At 35.0% G+C, this 17,394-nt stretch overlaps 3 protein-coding genes, 1 long non-coding RNA gene and 3 other non-coding genes across 7 annotated transcripts; 5 read left to right on the forward strand and 2 right to left on the reverse strand.

The window, feature by feature from the left end:
- The first annotated feature begins 295 nt into the window (after positions 1-295).
- LOC118055478 (uncharacterized) lies at positions 296-2,480 on the forward strand. The gene is made up of 2 exons (XM_035067394.2): positions 296-534; positions 860-2,480. The coding sequence occupies exon 2, from the start codon at positions 997-999 to the stop codon at positions 2,071-2,073; it is 1,077 nt and encodes a 358-aa protein (XP_034923285.1). The 5' UTR covers positions 296-534; positions 860-996; the 3' UTR covers positions 2,074-2,480.
- A 306-nt stretch (positions 2,481-2,786) lies between these two features.
- On the reverse strand, positions 2,787-5,790 carry LOC118055479 (uncharacterized). Its single transcript, XM_035067395.2, has 4 exons — positions 5,257-5,790; positions 4,006-4,234; positions 3,285-3,409; positions 2,787-3,180 (listed from the first exon to the last, which is right to left on the reverse strand). The coding sequence occupies exons 1-4, from the start codon at positions 5,599-5,601 to the stop codon at positions 3,094-3,096; spliced, it is 786 nt and encodes a 261-aa protein (XP_034923286.1). The 5' UTR covers positions 5,602-5,790; the 3' UTR covers positions 2,787-3,093.
- A 666-nt stretch (positions 5,791-6,456) lies between these two features.
- LOC118055498 (U1 spliceosomal RNA) lies at positions 6,457-6,616 on the forward strand. The gene has a single exon (XR_004688662.1). It is a non-coding gene; the product is annotated as a U1 spliceosomal RNA (small nuclear RNA).
- Positions 6,617-6,879: 263 nt separating this feature from the next.
- LOC118055499 (U5 spliceosomal RNA) lies at positions 6,880-6,998 on the forward strand. Its single transcript, XR_004688663.1, has one exon. It is a non-coding gene; the product is annotated as a U5 spliceosomal RNA (small nuclear RNA).
- LOC140956176 (uncharacterized) lies at positions 6,891-8,574 on the forward strand. The gene is made up of 2 exons (XR_012171267.1): positions 6,891-7,638; positions 7,848-8,574. It is a non-coding gene; the product is annotated as an uncharacterized lncRNA (long non-coding RNA).
- On the forward strand, positions 8,240-8,399 carry LOC118055494 (U1 spliceosomal RNA). The gene has a single exon (XR_004688659.1). It is a non-coding gene; the product is annotated as a U1 spliceosomal RNA (small nuclear RNA).
- A 2,723-nt stretch (positions 8,575-11,297) lies between the features above and the next one.
- On the reverse strand, positions 11,298-14,129 carry LOC118055476 (leucine-rich repeat protein 2). The gene is made up of 7 exons (XM_035067393.2): positions 13,769-14,129; positions 13,355-13,487; positions 13,158-13,229; positions 12,676-12,819; positions 12,505-12,576; positions 12,332-12,403; positions 11,298-11,740 (listed from the first exon to the last, which is right to left on the reverse strand). Exons 1-7 carry the CDS (start codon positions 13,845-13,847, stop codon positions 11,674-11,676), a joined length of 639 nt encoding a protein of 212 aa, XP_034923284.1. The 5' UTR covers positions 13,848-14,129; the 3' UTR covers positions 11,298-11,673.
- Positions 14,130-17,394: the final 3,265 nt, after the last annotated feature.

Consider the following 17,394-nt stretch of genomic DNA (forward strand, 5'->3'; position numbering starts at 1 on the left):
AAATTAAACAAAACTATCCAGACTCTCAGACCAAATTATAGAAAGTACCCCAGCGTGAATAAACATTTGATCAGATTACAGAAATCCGATCATGATCAAACCACAAGAAATACAATTGTGGTGCATATTAGTTAGTCCAAAGTACTTGCCAGAAAACGAAAATAATAAATATTTTTCTTTTATTTCTTCTTCTTTTTTTTTCTTTTTTCTTTTTTTCTCTATAGGTAGTAGAAAGCTTTTCAGTTTTCACCCGCATGATCTGTGTTGTGGACATTCCTTTCATGCAGAACATGTAGGAAAACAAAATTAGTTTTTTTTAAAAAAAAGCAAACTAACAGGTCTTTCTGAAAGTGCACGTGACATGTGTTGTGTGACTTGTGTCCTAAAACAAGCCCCTGAGACGTCCTTACTGGCTGCGGTCTGTTTCTAGACACCCAAAAGCACATTACCAGCTAAAAAAGAGGTGTTGCGTCAACGGGAAAACCATTGCTTGCACGAGCACAGACTAACATTGGAAACCCTAATTCCAACTGGGTACGTATCTCTTCTACTTTGTTTTAATTCAAAATTAGCCATTTGGGTTTTCGATTTTCATTGAAATCTTAAATGGGTTTCTATTATTTTTTCAATTCGATTCTTAAATTCCCCTAATTGTCTTTCCATCTCCGGAAATTCTGTTCATGTAGTTCTTAAATTAAAATAATTATATTCCCTTTTTTGGTTGTGAATATTTTTATATTAAACATTACAAGCTGTTATTTTAGCTGAATTTGCACCTAGGCTTTTTTAATGTTTGATTAGAACTAGAAAAAATGTGTAAACTTTGTTGAATTTTGATGTATTTCTGGTTACTATGCAGATGGGAACGGTGCTCAGGGAATTAGGGTTTTAGGTTTTAGATATTTGAAGAAGCATATTAATGATGTGGGTTTTGCTTTAAAGTTCAAGATTTTGGATTTGGTGAAGATAGATAATTTTTTAGAGAGAGTTGAAACAATGGGGTCGAATGAAATGAATAGTCGAATTGATACTTTGGAGCTCAAATCTTTGATTCTTAAAAAGTTTGGGCATCAAAGAGCAGATAAATACTTTGATCAGCTTGCAAGATTGTTTAGTTTGAAGATTACCAAATGTGAATTTGATAAGTTTTGTCTTAGGATTATTGGTAGGGAAAATATCTCTCTTCACAACCACTTTATTAGATCTATTCTCAAGAATACTTGCCTTGGGAAAGTTCCACCGCACACGGGTGTTGAAAGAGCAGGAAGTAACCTTACTGTTAAAACTGCAAATGGATATAAGAGAAATTGTCTTCAGTCGCTTTACAGGGATGCCTTTCCTTCTTCCCCGCGCAAGGGGAGATCGCCTGTTAGTCGAGATCGCAAGTGTAGGGACCGCCCAAGTCCTCTGGGCCCACTTGGTAAGCCCCAAAGCATGGCATGTGAGGAATTGAATTCCAGGGCCCAAGAGCAGCAAAGCGCTACAGAATTGCTTTCACTTGGCAGCAGACCTCCAATTGAATTTGCTTCTGTGGAAGATGGAGAAGAGGTTGAGCAAATGGCAGTAAGCCCTGGTGTTCAGAGTAGAAGCCCAGTTACGGCTCCTTACGGTATATTGATGAATCTAGGTGGATCCCGTAAAGCGCTTTCAAATATTTCTAAAGGGAGTAATTACATTCCAGAGACCTGTCTAAATAGAGGAGAGCTACCAGACACAAGATCATTAAGAAGTCATTTGGAGCAGAAGTTGGAGATGGAGGGCATCGGTGTGTCCTTGGACTGTGTTAACCTGCTAAATAATGGGTTGGATGTGTATTTGAAGAGGTTGATTGAGCCTTGTATGGCTCTTGCTGGATCAAGGTGTGATAATGAGCAGTTGAAAAGTTCAAGTGGTGAGTTCATTCCTGGTCTGAATGGAACATTACCTGGGAGATATGCACAAAGACAGAGAAAATCAGTTAATGCATCCATGTTGGATTTTCATTTTACAATGGAGTCAAATCCCCAGATACTCGGGGAGGATTGGCCCGTGCAACTTGAAAAAATTTCCTTGCGTGGTTTTGAAGAGCGATAAATAATACCTTCTTCACTGTTGTATTAGAATTAAGTGGTGGATGAAATGGGTTTTCAGTTGATAGTCACTTACATAGATAATTCAGTTTTTTGAATCGATCATTTACTCCAATTTTGCTCTCCTCGCTCTCCTCTTGGCGTGGAGCTTTACAGACAGTCCCAAGGGGAGTAATAACTAGCAGAAGCTGTGGAAATCTTTGGTCAGCTTGACCAGGTTGCCTTTAAATGCCAGCAGTCATAATCGTTGAAGGGAAACTTGTTTATACAGTACAGTGTAATTCTAGATACAGGTTAGAGCTTAGCTATTTTAGGAAATTTACACGATTCTTCTACCAATCTCTTTTGGATTTTGCCTCCCTGTAGTGTGTTGGGTTATCAATGAACAAAAGTTTCATTGATTTGGAATGATGTTTACTTGTTAACAAAATTTCATTTTGCATCTAATCACCTCATCCTCACAATTGCGATTTGGAAGACTGGTGACTCGGTATCGAATCTGATGTGAATTGCTGAATTTTGAATCCTATTGTTCCCAGTAAGGTCTGAAACTTTCTGCTATAGAAGGTGAAAACTAATGTTTATAGAGTAGACAGTGCAATTATCTATGCTTATTCTTCTGCAGTATCAATTTTTCCAAAAATATTAACATTGTTCCCTTTGTCAGCTTTTTAAAAATGGAGTTTGATATAAATTAAACGTAATCCCAGAGGGCAATGTTTCAAAGAGATGTTTCCAATGACATTAAGCCATTGCTTTACAAAACACTAAGTTCTACTTTACAAATCTGGTAAATTGTCTCAAAACAATCATGAGAAGACAAGATCAGGTTGCTATTCTCAATTATATCAGAAATCTAACTCGCATGTTCAGCCATCGTACTATTTTAGATACCATAACAGCATGTCATTGAAGGCATCATTGAGTTTCGTTGAACTGGTTATGTACGCAACCACCAGTGCAGGGCTGTGTAGTTAGGAGACATGATTTTGGTGAAGGAATGAATTGGTAAGCATTGAGCCCATCATCCGGAGGAGCCTGCTTTCTCTAAATTTGCCATGTATGTCATGTAGACAGTCCATAGATATGAAAACGAGTTGCTCACCAAGGGCTGTCAAAATGACAACATCAGGGGTAAAAGTCAGAAGTGCAAAAACCAGATCATATCAAAAGGATGGACAATAGTTTTGACTACAGCAATGAACCTACTTGTACCTGTAAATGGACAGGAATGAATTTGAATGTGACAAAATCACATACAGGCCAGTACATAACACCGTTTATCATTGTAGGCAATAAATCTCGCTTTAACCGGGCAATAATCTCGGCACTATTCTCACCTGAACCAGGCAATCAAGGCAACAAACTCTTTACTATGAAGTTTAAGTAGCTCGTACAGGTGATCGTGTCTTCTGTGGAACACACTTGACCATCATGAAGATCAAAATGGAATACATTTTTATTGATTGACCAATTTGACAGTACAGGATCTGCCTGATGAATACATGTGAACAAAGATGCAAGTCTAGTAGAGAAGGCATGCACATTGACAGAATGTTGTTAATTCCGAGAACTATGAATTCAGAACATTTTAGTACCTATAAAGTCAAATTGAACTCAAGAATGTGTCAGAGGTTGCACTTCATAATGTATATTAGATATATTGTCAACAACTCACAGTTATCATAGTTCAAATCTTCATAATTACTTAAAAGCACCTCTTGTTTCAGAGTTACTAAAAGCACCTGCTCATTTTAATTATTCCATGCTTATTAAATGGATTTTTCACATTGAATGAACTGGCCATCAACAGCCAGGGAAGAAATAAATGAACAAAAAATTTCATACTCAATCTAGTTTATTTGTTAGTTTGCAGACTTCAATGCTCACAGCCAAAAAGCGGTATCTCAAATTGCAAGAATTACCCTGTGCTTACCCTGTAGGCGTGCATTCAATGAGAAGAAAACAACAGTCATGATAGGTCCGTAGATGGTCTGACCCATGAGAATTTTCTTAAATGTCGTGATTAGATCTCGTTTTGGAAGGAGTTTTGAGACAAATTTGAACCAAAAATGCAGTGATGGTCCTACAATCAGCAACCCATATCCAGCCATGCGCAATGTCCTCACCAGATCATAAGGTTCCGAACTTGGCAGTGAAATTGTCTGAGCAAAAATCGAAGAAATTTTTGTGAAAGAGTGTCAGGGATAATAGTTTCCTGGGCAAACATGCAAATATTAATCGCAGCTATTTGCATCTAATTCTGGCAGAGACTTGCATTAAAGTAGGCAAGGAGAAGAAATAGGTCATACAAAAATGCAAATAGGAAGGGAAGAGTAGCGATGCTGTGTGCACCTCATCCCAATCCTAAGATGACTTGAAATCATGCTTTGTCAAGACATTCTAAACAGAGAGTACAATGCAAGCTGAACAGAGTTGCTGGTTTATAGTTTTATTGTCCTGTCCCTACTAAAGAGAGAGGACTGCTAATGAAATGCTTGCAAGGAGTGCCTCTTGTACACAGTAGTGAGATAGAACAGAGGTATAAAGCAGATAAAACAACATAAACAAAAACATGATAGGTCATTCTAACTTGCAGATAGTTGGGGCAATCATAGTTTAATCCAAGCTACAACTACAGCAAATGAAGCAACGTCCAGAATTTAACAATTTATCATAACAGAAAAGGCCCATCCATAATTTCCAGCCAAATTACTCCAATCAACAAAAGATTCTTCATCACATAGAAAAAGAAGATGGCTCTCTACACATTATAAACAACTCCCTAGTAATACTAAATCCATCATCTCACAGGGAAAAATAACAGAACTTGCCATCAAATCAAACAACTCTGGGTAATTGACATCACAATTATAGCTTAATAAAATATAACTCAAGTTCATATCTAAAAGTTCACCCAAAAAGAAAAGAAAAGAGGAAGACCCTTATTGTTAGAAATAAAAAATCATTTCTTGAATCATGCATAAACTATTCTCTTTTTCAATATATCAACATGACCCCGGTTTAATTCTACACTGTGAACACAAACTAAATCCATCAAAATTGAAAATTAAACAGTAAAAAACAAATACTTAAAAGGACCCCATTTTTAAAGCAGACCACTTAAAACAACAAAGACCCAGTAACCTACAAGCCATGTTTAACAACTCGGTGGCTCTACATTTACCTGAGACGACAAGTCAGCAGCAATGTAAATAAGAGAAGAAGTGGCACTTTTGGTCAAAATAGGCCGTGACTTAACCATCCCCAGGTACCAACCAATAAACCCAATTTTGAAAAACGCAGCGTTTTCAGCCTTTGAAGAGAAAGAAGAAGTCAAAAAAGAAGAAGGAGAGAGCTCATTATTGTACTCTTTTGATCTCTTAAAAACATTTGAGAAACCAAAGAAAGCTTTTCTTGACTGTTGTTGTTGTCTGAAAACCGAATGAGCTGCTGGGTCTGTGATGTTGGTGATGGTGTGGGCGCGTAACAGGCGGGGGATGGTGGAGTTTCTCATGAATGAGCCGCTCATTTTGGTGGTGTCTAGAAAGTGAGTTGGGGGTTTGGGCTCACAAAAATAACTTTTACACTTTCAAACACCCTCTCTGTTTATAAGAGCTTCTAGCAGTAGTTGAACCCTTTGAAAAAGTCCCTGAAAGCCACAAGTTCGCCAAAACTTGAATACTCCACCTTCCAACATTTCAGCACAATTCCCATCGACTTTCTGACACGTGCCCTTCCTGGAAATCTTTTCAAACACGATTAGCTCCGTCTATACGAATGACACGTCGTTTTAATTGAACCAAGACTATTTTGGACGACTCCAACACGCGTTGGTATTCTCGCACCATCCACGAATCACGTGTTAGCTAGTTTTTTTTTTTTTTTTTTCCTAAAAAAAAAAAAAAAAAACAGAACCACATCCAAGGTTAGAATAGAAGGTTTTCGAGAAGTATGGAATTATAACTACATTAATCTGCTTGGATGTAACTCAACGTTAGCTTAAAAATGATTATTGAAGTGATTGGTTTTGTTTGAATAAGCAATGAAATTGAAAATTAATCTATAAAGGTTAGCAGATTTACGTAGCAAGAATTTTGTTTAAGATAGGTGTTTGAGAATTATTTTTTTAAAATATTTTTTTATTTAAAAATATATTAAAGCTTTAATTTTAAAGGCATATGAAAACAAATTTATTAAAGGGGTGCGTCAATGAAATCTATAAAATTAATTAAGATATGTGTAAGTTATCTTTTAAACACTAATATTAATAATAATAAAAAGATATGGCTATCTTATTTTTTTTTTATTTTCAGGGAAACATAAGATGTAGATTGTAGAGATAAGGCATGAGAATATATATAAGAAGCCCTCAACAACGGGAGACATGCTTACCTGGACGGGGTTAATGGACGATCAAGAAGGTTCATGGCCTAGGTCAGTGACGTCTATTGCACTTAGAATGGGTGCTGGCTTAAGGTCGCCTCAAGAGGAAGACCCTACGCCATAAGCTGTGGTAGAGAGGGCTGCGCAAGTCGCGGCCCTGTGCCCCTAAGAGGGAAAAATCTTTTGATAAAGTTCATATCCAGTTCTAAACACTGATCAGACATTCTTCAATTCTGCCAGCAGTTTGATTTTCATGAAATCATTCTTTTTGTCTGGTTTTTGTTTACATCAAATGATCTCATTGTCTCATTGGTTGTGGGCATGCAGGGACAAAACTATAAGACATCCCACATCGGAGAAAAACGAAATAACCTGTGAGCAAGTGCCTATAAACATCGAGCATACAACCCTGAAACAATCACGCAGCCGCGCGGTGAGCACAAAGCGAACTATTCTTTCGCCTTTTACTAAAGAATACCGTGTGCGCGCCGCAATCAGCGGCATACGCTTATTTTTGGAGGGTTCTTTTCATTTTGCGAAGGACCCTAACTGAACAGTTTAAAGTTACGCTTCTCTATAGACAGGTAAATTATATTGTCTCTGTTTCTGTATTCCCACCAGATTCTTGTTTAGGGCTCAAATTGTAAGGGTGAACGAGGTATATGGGTCATTAGTATCTCCGCGTGCTGTCAAAACTGCCGTCAAAGCCTTTGCAGAGTTATTACCAGACCACAGCTTCTAAAGTGCTGAAGGCATAAAACCTAGTCACGACTCATAATAAGTGGTGATCTAGCTATGCTTCCAGACATGCGAGCTCTTGTACAGTCAAAAGGGGATAATTCATTTTCACTGAAATTCACTTTGTGAGATCGTCAACATGGTTCCGAGGGTTTCTTTAAAGTATTACCAAATCAGTCTCGAAACGAAGTCATGATAATAAGTTCTTGCTTTTAGATTCCATCTTTTACTAACAGAGTGTTATAAAAGCCTTGAAATTTCACTAACAAAAAAGGAGAGCAGTGATCTACAAGCATTTATTCAGTCCTCAATCCTTAGCTCTGCAACTGCATCAGTATCTGACGTAACAAACAGCATGTGGTTTGCCATTATTTTGTGTCTGAACAAGTTTTATGTCATTGTAATCTGCTGTCAGACATTGCTTGGTACTGTCAAATACGCAGAGGTATATTTTGCCTGTCATTTTTCAGTCTTATGATCAAGAATAGCATGTCTTTGTACAAGAATCATCAAGGATAAACCTCAGATTTCTGTGTGTGTAATAACTTTTCTATTCACTGTATGAATAACAATGAGCTACATTTTCTCCTTGGTAATTTCTGATAGGTTATTGTTCTTTTTTTCTTTTCTTTTTTTCCTTTTGTTCCATGTCAGATTACCATCAATTCTCACAAGATTGGGGATGATGCATTGATCAAGTTGAATAAGGTCTCGATACAAAGCTTCGGAGGAATCTGCCCAAATTCTCTCACCAAATCAACCTTTGAAGTTCATTTTTGGGAACAGATACCTGGGGGAAATGCTTTACAACCTTCGCTAATTCTGGATTTTGATTCTCTACCACACAATCAATCAGTTTTTTAGGCATCGACATATCTCTACTTCGTATTATTAAATATAACTCATTGGACTAGAGAAAATGTGTGCAGGTGCATTGGGAATGCAATGAAGCGTTGTCCGTTCAACTTTACAATCCCACACAGGAAAAATACGAAGTTTAAGCAAGGAATGTGTCTATAAATAAGAAGCTCGAAACAACATGATCCATACTTACCTGGACGGGGTCGATGGGCGATCAAGAAGGTCCATGGCCTAGGTCAGTGGCATCCATTGCACTGAGGATGGGTGCTGGCTTAAGGTCTCCCCAAGTGGGAGAGCCTGCGTCAAAATTTGTGGCAGAGGGGGCTGCGCAAGCCGCGGCCCCTATCCAATTCTAGCTCAAGACTATTTCTTACTTCCATTTGTATGGGAACATATTCTTGGGAGAATATATGTTTTGTTGTTTTTTGTCTCTTTCACTATTTGTCGGTTCCGGTCTTAATCCCCTGTATTGTGATTAGAAAATTTGTTACACATAATGCATGGAAACTTTGAACTTCCATGGCTCATTTTCTTCTCAAGATTCCTTTCCTTTTTCTTCAAAAAACGAGTCTTTCATTCCTTTATCCTACGAATAACTCAAGTTTTTGAATGTTTTGTCCATGATGCGTTCAGAGAGGGCAAAAGATTTCATTCAAAATCAGTGGTCTCCCATTGATTCTGTTTAGTGTTTCTGTTAAGAGTGATGTCAAATTTCCAAACACAACCAAAAGTGACATTTATTGGAACCGATAGGACTTGATTTCAGAGATATGGATCGTCAAATTTTCTCCTTGTAGGCAAATGAATCAAAAAGAATGATATTCACGGCGGCAAATGATGCTGCCCGATTGTTTCTGGGGAATGATGACTTGATATCGAAATGGCAACACGCTCAGCTGCAATGTCACAGAGAGTTAAGCTTACCAGCTAATGTTCGGCAAGACAAAGATGTGAGTCATCTCTTCTCGAACATTAAGAAAGATAGCAGAAGCTGGTCAAGGATTGCAAGAGAAAGGGAAGAAGGTTTATGTGAAAGTAAGGTCTTTTATGAAATATCTTTCTTTCTTGGACTTTAGGAAAGTTTCCTCACGATTTTTTCCAATTTTTTTTTAGTGATGGCATGACTAAATTCTTTTAAGTTACGCAATGAAAGGGCCTTGTATTCCTAGATTATAATATGCTATCCAAAACAGATCATTGATAAGGAAATGATCAAGACTTCCTTTCTTTTCTTACAATGACTGGAAATATATTGCAAGAAAAACCCATTTGAGATGCCTCAGGAGAACATGATGCCCTCCCTTTCTATCAAGGATGTAGTTGGTGCTCTGGAGATAGAAGACCCAGTTTCAAAATCAATTTCTACATATCTATTGAATGAGAAAATGTATGACGCTGCAGATGCGCAAGGGGATGAAGAGGATGCTAATCTCTCAATAAAGAGGGAAAGGAATTCTGACCTAGTCAATTGCTAACCAAATCAAGCAGCTAGTTCTAGTTCAAGTTCGGAATCTTTTATTTTTTAATGGCCATTCCCGTTTATCAATAAATTTTACTTTACAGTTCAAATAGATATCCTTCTTTAAATGATAAAAGCTAATGTTTCCGTCCCCATGCGCTTATGTTCATATCCAAATACTTTTATGTTTATATTCCTCTTGTATATATCCCTCTTATCATGAAATACTAATCAACCACAACCTAAGAAAGATCACAATGTCCAAATCCATCAAAAGGCTACAAAAAATTGTGGAGGTTCAGAGTGAAAACACAGAGAATTTATAGCAAATGTCGTGCAGAAAACTAATTTGGCTGCTCGCTTTTACATATTAACTAGTTATATGCCCCGCGTGATGCCGCGGGTCAATTATTTTTTGTATTTTAAAAAAAACTAAGATCTAAAAATGTTAGTTTTTTTGTAAAATTATACCCAAGAGTCCTAGGTTTGGCTGTAACGCCTGATCCAAGAGTAATATTTATAATATTAATAATAACATTAAACTTTGGTTAACCCTTAGCATAAAAGTGTTTGGACTGCAATACCAGACCCAATAGCATTGGACGTAGGTCTGACTGCAATGTCGTATTATAAAAGTGTGATAATTAAATAAATTAGTTAAAAAGAAAAAAACAAAGAAAAAAAACCAACAGGAAGAAAAAAACTAATGAAGAAAAAAAAATGAATTAATTGGGTTAACCCGTCATACCTTGAATTCGCATCGTGAAAGTTTGATAATTAACTAAGCTAACTCGTTAAACCAGGTTGACCTGTCAAACCTGGAATCCGTGTCATAAAAGTTTGATAACTGAATTAATTGGGTTAACCCTTCAAACCAGGTTAACTTGTCAAACATGAGATTGACGTCATGAAAGTTTGATAATTAAATAGAAAAAATAATGATGGGTTAACCAAGAATTAACTGGGTTAACCCGTCAAGCCCGAGATACCTATCATGAAAGTCTAATAATTAAATAGAAATAAATTTAACATTAACAAACTAAACTAAACGAAAAAAAACTAATTAAAAAAAAAAAAATTACAGGTTAACTCGTCAAACCCGGAATTCATGTCATAAATTTTGATAACTAAATAAAAATAATAATATTAACAAACTAAATTAAACAAAAAAAATCATGAAAAGAAAAAAAACACAAAAAAACCCATAAAGGCATAAAAAACAATAAATAAATAAATAAATAAATAAATAAAAACAAGAAAATTTTTTTAAAAAAAAATATAGCTCAGCGTTTCACCATGGACTACATTATGCAATGCACAGTGCAACACAGAGCAATTTTAGTATATGTTATAATATAATAAATACAATCTAGTTTTTCATAATATTAAGAAAATAAAAATATTTTTATTTTCTTTAAATTAATAAAAATTTATGTTTTACAAATAAATACAATCTAGTTTTTCTTATATTTAATATTAAGAAAATAAAAATATTTTTATTTCCTTTAAATTCTTTTTGCATCTTCCATTGTTGTTGCTTGAAAATAAAACTCATATTTTTAGGAGAAGGTTCAAATGCTAAAGATTTAAAGCTATAATGATATATATACACGCATATCATGAATTCCCCTAAATAATTGTTTTTAATATATATATATATATATATATATCCAAATAGCAATCAATCACACCAATCACATCAACTCACCAAAACTTGAAGCTTCGATCAAGTTGCAAGTGCAGAAAAGAAAGTCAATGAGTGTATCAAATCACACGAGAAGAAATGAGAGAATAAGAAGATTATAACGAAAAATACTGTTTGAATCCACAGTGAATTCACTCACATGTTACAGTGTTTTCCTGAGCCCTTTTAGTTTTTTTTTTTAATAATGCGGACACTGTCCTCCATTGCCTAACGAGGGATGTTTCCCTGCGCTCCAATATCAACGATACGGTTTAGCGCCGAGGAAGGTAGGATAAGAGTCTATGACCAACTCGCAGATCTTGTATAACCATTTTATTTGCTAACTTGATTACCTTCTACGCATGAACAACGTGCCATTGTCAACTACATATGGTAACAAGGCATATCCCCAGCTAAATTATCTTAGATAAGTTTCGGCATTACAGTCTTCGACGAAGGTCAAGTTCAATCTTTCTTCAGCATCCAAAGTCATAAGGCACTAGTCCCTTCAGCTCAGGTCCATTAAGCTTGTTGTTTTCGAAACTGAAACAAGCCAGCAAAAATCAACCAAGTTCACAGAAAATAAACCAAGACAGAGCCATATCACGCTCCATGCATGTATTATGAAACAAATTTACACATAGCAGCTTCAGACATTCCATATTTTTTGTGTTTGCAACAGTTCATTGAATTTATTGATACCTTGCATGCATCAAAGTATTTGCATTGCTCATGACTTGTATCAATCCATTTGCTGGTGTACTTGCATCTCCATGTGGCTGATGCAAGCAGTGTTGACAGCTAAAATGGACATAAGTGGAGGAAAAAACCGGTACTTTCACAAAAAAGCCTATGGAATTCTACATGATTGAGGAGTTCCCAGTTGTCACTACTGGGGCAGAGAAACTATGTTTGGCTAGTTCATAAATGCAACATGCCAGTCACATGTTCTGCACTGACTCACGCAGATAAACTGGCGCTCGTTTTATGGGATTTTTAGGGAGACTAACAATTATATTTCAGATGTTCAATTGGCCACAAGAAATACAGTAAATGACGAGGAAGTAACTTCCATGCCCTAGTAATTCAAGAAAACTACAAGCAAGACATGTTGTGTTGACAGGATCTAGATACCTTTCCATTGGAAAAGAGGCAAAGGGACCGTCGACTGGAATTGTTCCACAGAGATAGTTGTTAGAAACATCACTGCAAACAAAAGCAAAACATTAAAATAATTATAATACTCGTAAGCAATCTAAATAGCTATTATTTTGTAATTTCAAACATCTTCCTTGTTCTCTACTTACAAAACTTTGAGGTCTTTTAGAGTTGTGAGCTCCCTTGGAATAGATCCTGATAGCTTGTTGTTGTTTAGTCGACTGTACCATCAATTCAACCAAATTAAAGTTCAAAGTTGAAGTAATTTCTGAGTTGTGTGTGTTCAAATTGCTTAGGGCGATTAAAGTGAAAATGCTTACAGGAATCTGAGAGACTTCAACTTGGCAAAAGACTTGGGTATTTCTCCTTCAAACCTGTTGCCATACATGTCCATGCTAACAAGGTTTTTCAAATTACCCAACTCCTTGGGAATTTTCCCTCCTATATCATTCCTATAAAGCTCCCTGCAGGCATTCAAGACCATCACAACCCAGTTATTTAATATAATCATATGAAAAACAAATACAGCGGCTTATTCACAGAGCAATTGATAGGATGATATATAGTCCTAGAATTGCCTGTAAGCTTCTTCCTATAATGTTTCCGAGGAAACAAAAGCCTGAACTCTACTAGGTCTCACTCAACAAAAAATACCAAATGCTTCTTTCCTTTGAAGAAAAACAGAAAAATCAGAGCAGAAACGGGATGTACTTCAGGGTCTAAACTTCTCCTGTTTTTGGGTGATGTTTTCACAACATAATAGATAATAAGGTGCAGCAAAAGGGGAAGAAAAATGGCATACAGGTACTTTAGATGCCTGAGTTCTCCAAGCTCTGGTCCCAAAGTTCCAGAAATATTAGAATTACCCAAATCCCTGAAATTCAAAAAAAAAGTTGGAAATAAAACAACATAATCATAGATAGAATTGCAACATATCTAAAAATGTAGAATGAAACAAGCAAGAGAGAGAGAGAGAGAGAGATAGGGCTAAGAAAATACAAGCGAGTAACATGATTGCTGGAATCACAAGTGACATGGAACCAGGTGCAGGGATTGACAAGAGTTGGGTCCCAACTCTGCAACACATTGGTTGGATCAGAAAGCCTACTCCTCAGGGCATGCAAGGCATTTCCTGGAACCCCAATACAAACAAACAAAAGTCACAAAACAACAAAATCAGAATTCAGAAATCAGTAAACCCAAACCCATCCACGTTTTCTTCCCAACAAAAGCAGAATCAAAAGCTAAAAAATCTACACAAGAAATAATCCAAACCTAAATCCTTAAAACCATCACACTACTCTCTTTTCATGCCAAGATACAAAAAGAAAGGTAATATTATCATCATGTCAGTGCAGTGCTAAAGGTTGAAACTTTGAAACTCAAAGGAGTGAAGTTGATGAGCAGTAGTACCTTCAGAGTTGGTGGAAAGGGAGGGGGAGATAGTGAGAAGAAAGGAGAGAAAGAGAGCTAGAGGGTAAAGGCGAGCCATTTTTTCAGATGGAAGCTAGACAGCGAAGGAAGGAGCATAAAGAAACAAGAAAAACAAAGAGAGTCAAGTCAAATGTTTTCGAGTGGAATAAGAAAATAGTTCTTAAAAGTGGGTTTCGCTTTCACACGTTATTTGTTTCGAAGAAAGACCACAGATGTTGCTGTACCACACCACGCAACACAACAAGTAGAGAAGATAATAGTGCGAGTTGAAGGGAGGAGGAAGGAGAAGACAGAGACAGCCAATGGCAGTGAAGTGTTGGGCTTTTGACTCTCACGCTCACGATTTAGGTGTGCTGTGAGTCTTTTACGCGTTCATTTTCGGGTGTGTACTGTTAAGGATCTGTTTGGAAGGACAGTAGAAACTGTTTTTAAATATTATTATTTTTATTATAACAAAACATTAAAATAATTTCAATATATATAAAAAGATAGATTAAAAATTAAAAAATATATATTTAAACTGAATCAGCACCTAACAATTAATTACTCGCTCTAAAATTAACAATCATATAAACCTTAATTATCATCGCATGAAACTCGAATCTGATACCAGAGGGGCTTGAACTTTTAAGCATAGCAGTTGAGGTTAATTAATCAATGGGAAGAGGAGGAGCAGTTAAAAGGGCATTTTGGGAGGAGAGAATAAGTTGCTCTTCTGGGGCCCGCTAACATGCTATGCCACGTCATCCAGACCCAATCGTTTTTGCAATGCATTCCATTTATAGGTTAAATTACTTCCTGTATTTGAAATAATTTTTAGAATATAAATCTGATTTTTAAATAAAATTTAATTTATAAAAATATATAAAATCAAATTATTTTTAGTTTTTGACCTTGGATACAAGATTTTCCTTTTTGTTATGGTAAAAATGTTTAGGACTGTTTCGTGTACAAGATAATTTTGCTCTAAAAGCTTAAATATACTAAATACTGTCTAAATTAATTAAAACCCATCCTAAGCTTTGATGTGCACCAACCTCGTAAATAAAATAGCACTAAAAAATTAAATATAGTTGAAATTTTATTTTTAAAAAAATAAAAAAAAATTTATCTAAAATTTTTTTATATATATTTTTTAGATTATTTTAATGTATATAAAAAATAATTTTTAAATAAAAAAAATTAAATCACAATCACAGCCTCCCCGATCTCAAAATCTCTATCCTTGGGGAGAGTCCTTATCAATCACCCGGAATCCAGTCAAAGTCAAGCAAAACAGATGGCTCAAAAAATGTGCAGTCATTTGTGCAAAAACTTCAGGATTTGACAGGGAATGGGCCATCAGGACAAGAAAGGCTTACAGGTGAGGTGATCATCCTTGCATCTGCCTTCAGGGAAGCAATTTTTTAAATCGTTGATAACATAGTTTTGAATTACGGCTGGCTTGTCAGGTTAATTTAGGATTCATCAATTCATCAATTCATCAATCTCGAACTGAAATTAAATTAGGTTGAAGAAAAAAAAAAAAAAAAGTGTAACTCGGCTGACCTAGCAGGCTGACCTGGTAATCCGGTTGATCCAATAAGACTCGGTTAAAAACTTAATTATAACCCATTAATTTTTTTTATTAAAATAACATTGTTTTGATTTTTTTAAAAAATAACTTGAACAATTCGGTAACCCGATCAAAACCTAGAAAGTGGATTTTAGACCGGACGAAATCTAAAAACTATTCTTGCAACAATGTGACTTGATTTGATCTATTTAGAATAACATTTTTTTAATTTAAATCTAGTAATTGGCAAAATTGATTACTGGGTCTTTGTATACTAATAACCATCACTTGCATTTTTATTTCAAAGATGAGAAGCCCTTCATTTATCAAAATACTTTGAGGTTTTTTTTTATATATTTGATTTTAACAATCAGTCTATCTCAAATGAGATTTCCTTAATAGGTTATCCATTGCCAAAATCTTATTTTGGATAGTGGTATACTTTGAATTATTAAAAACAAATAAACTCCATCGGTCTTTCTTTTATTATAGGGCTAGATTCATTATACTGTGGATGCTATAGTGCAATGACATCCCTGCACTTCATTGCAAAAATCAAATGGTCTCTTTACGGGGTAAAATATTTTTTTATTTTTGGAAGATTTATATGGTATTATGAAATTAATTTGGGGTATAATGGTCTATCAACTTTGTTTACATGGTTAAATAGCATAAATATCCTCAAAAGGTAAACAAGAAATTGAAGGATAATAGGGCTTTTGCATCTTCTTTTTTTTAAAAAAATATTAAAATTACTTCATTGTCCTTCAAGTCAAAAAAATCAAAGAAGAGGTCAAAGGGTATTTTAATATTTTACTTATGATTTCTTTGTTAACATGTGGGTGGGTGAAGGGGGCGGCGGCACAAGTGTAGTACGTGTTAGCGAGTGGACACAGCTAGTACCTTTCAATATCTTCCAAACTCCAAAAAGATCTAACTATTGTGTCTTTTAAAACATTTAGTGGCGGCGCACCTAATGAGGCAACACGTATACTCCAATTCGTAATGGTTCGAAACTAGTGAAAAAAAATTTTCTCCAAATTTTTTCTCTCTCCTCTCCTTGAAATCTACACTAAGTCAGCCAAAATTCCAAGTTGTCTTCCAATTTATTTTTTCTTTCGATTATGGTCCTCTCTTTTTTTATTGGTTTTTTCTTTAATTTCATCCATTTTCATTTGATTTTATTTAATTTTTATATCAAATATGGTCCTCATTTTTTTTATTGTTGTTTTTGTATCATTTTCTTGATTTGTTCTTTTTTTTTTTTAATTTTTTCCCTTGACATTTCATTTTAGATATTTTATTTCATTTATTACTTTATCCAAATTTGGTTCCAATTCTTTTAATTGCTTTTTTTTTTTAATTTGTTATTTTTTTCAATCTTGTCCCTTGACATTTTATTTCACCTAGTCAAGTTAACCCATGATAACTCATGTCTTTTCTTTAATGTTTTTTATTTATTTTAAAATTTATATCTTTTCAATTTTATCCTTTGAAATTAAGTTATCAGGCATTGAATTTTATGAATCTTTTCACTTTCTATTTTATGGGATATTGTGATCTCATATCTTATGTATTTATCAAGTTAATATAGGTTGACTCAGGTTATCATCCCATGGACATCTTTTTTTCTCTTTTTTTTATGTTAAAAAAAATTTGACTTGAATTGCATCGTAGCATGGGCAAAATAATCTTAGTTAGAACTAAGAATTGTGGTGTTTTTTAACAAAAAAAGAAGATTTTTGAATTAAAGGCAACATAGTCACTATTTCTAATTCAATTCATTTCCACATATATTCCAAACAATATAATTGAATTTAACTATATTGTTTAATATTTTATTTTAAATATAAAAATTATAATGAGTTATCAATTAAATTCAAATTTACTTATGAATTGAATTCAATTACATGTGATTATATAAATGAAAAACCTAATGGGCCCTTAGGCCTGATATTGTGAACTTTCATCATGGGATGGAATTATTAGCACAACATTCCTTGCCATGGCACTCCATTTTTGTAGAAAGACTAGATAGTTGGATCGCAAG

The sequence above is a fragment of the Populus alba genome, chromosome 1 (assembly GCF_005239225.2).
Source record: "Populus alba chromosome 1, ASM523922v2, whole genome shotgun sequence".
Lineage (NCBI taxonomy): Eukaryota > Viridiplantae > Streptophyta > Magnoliopsida > Malpighiales > Salicaceae > Populus > Populus alba.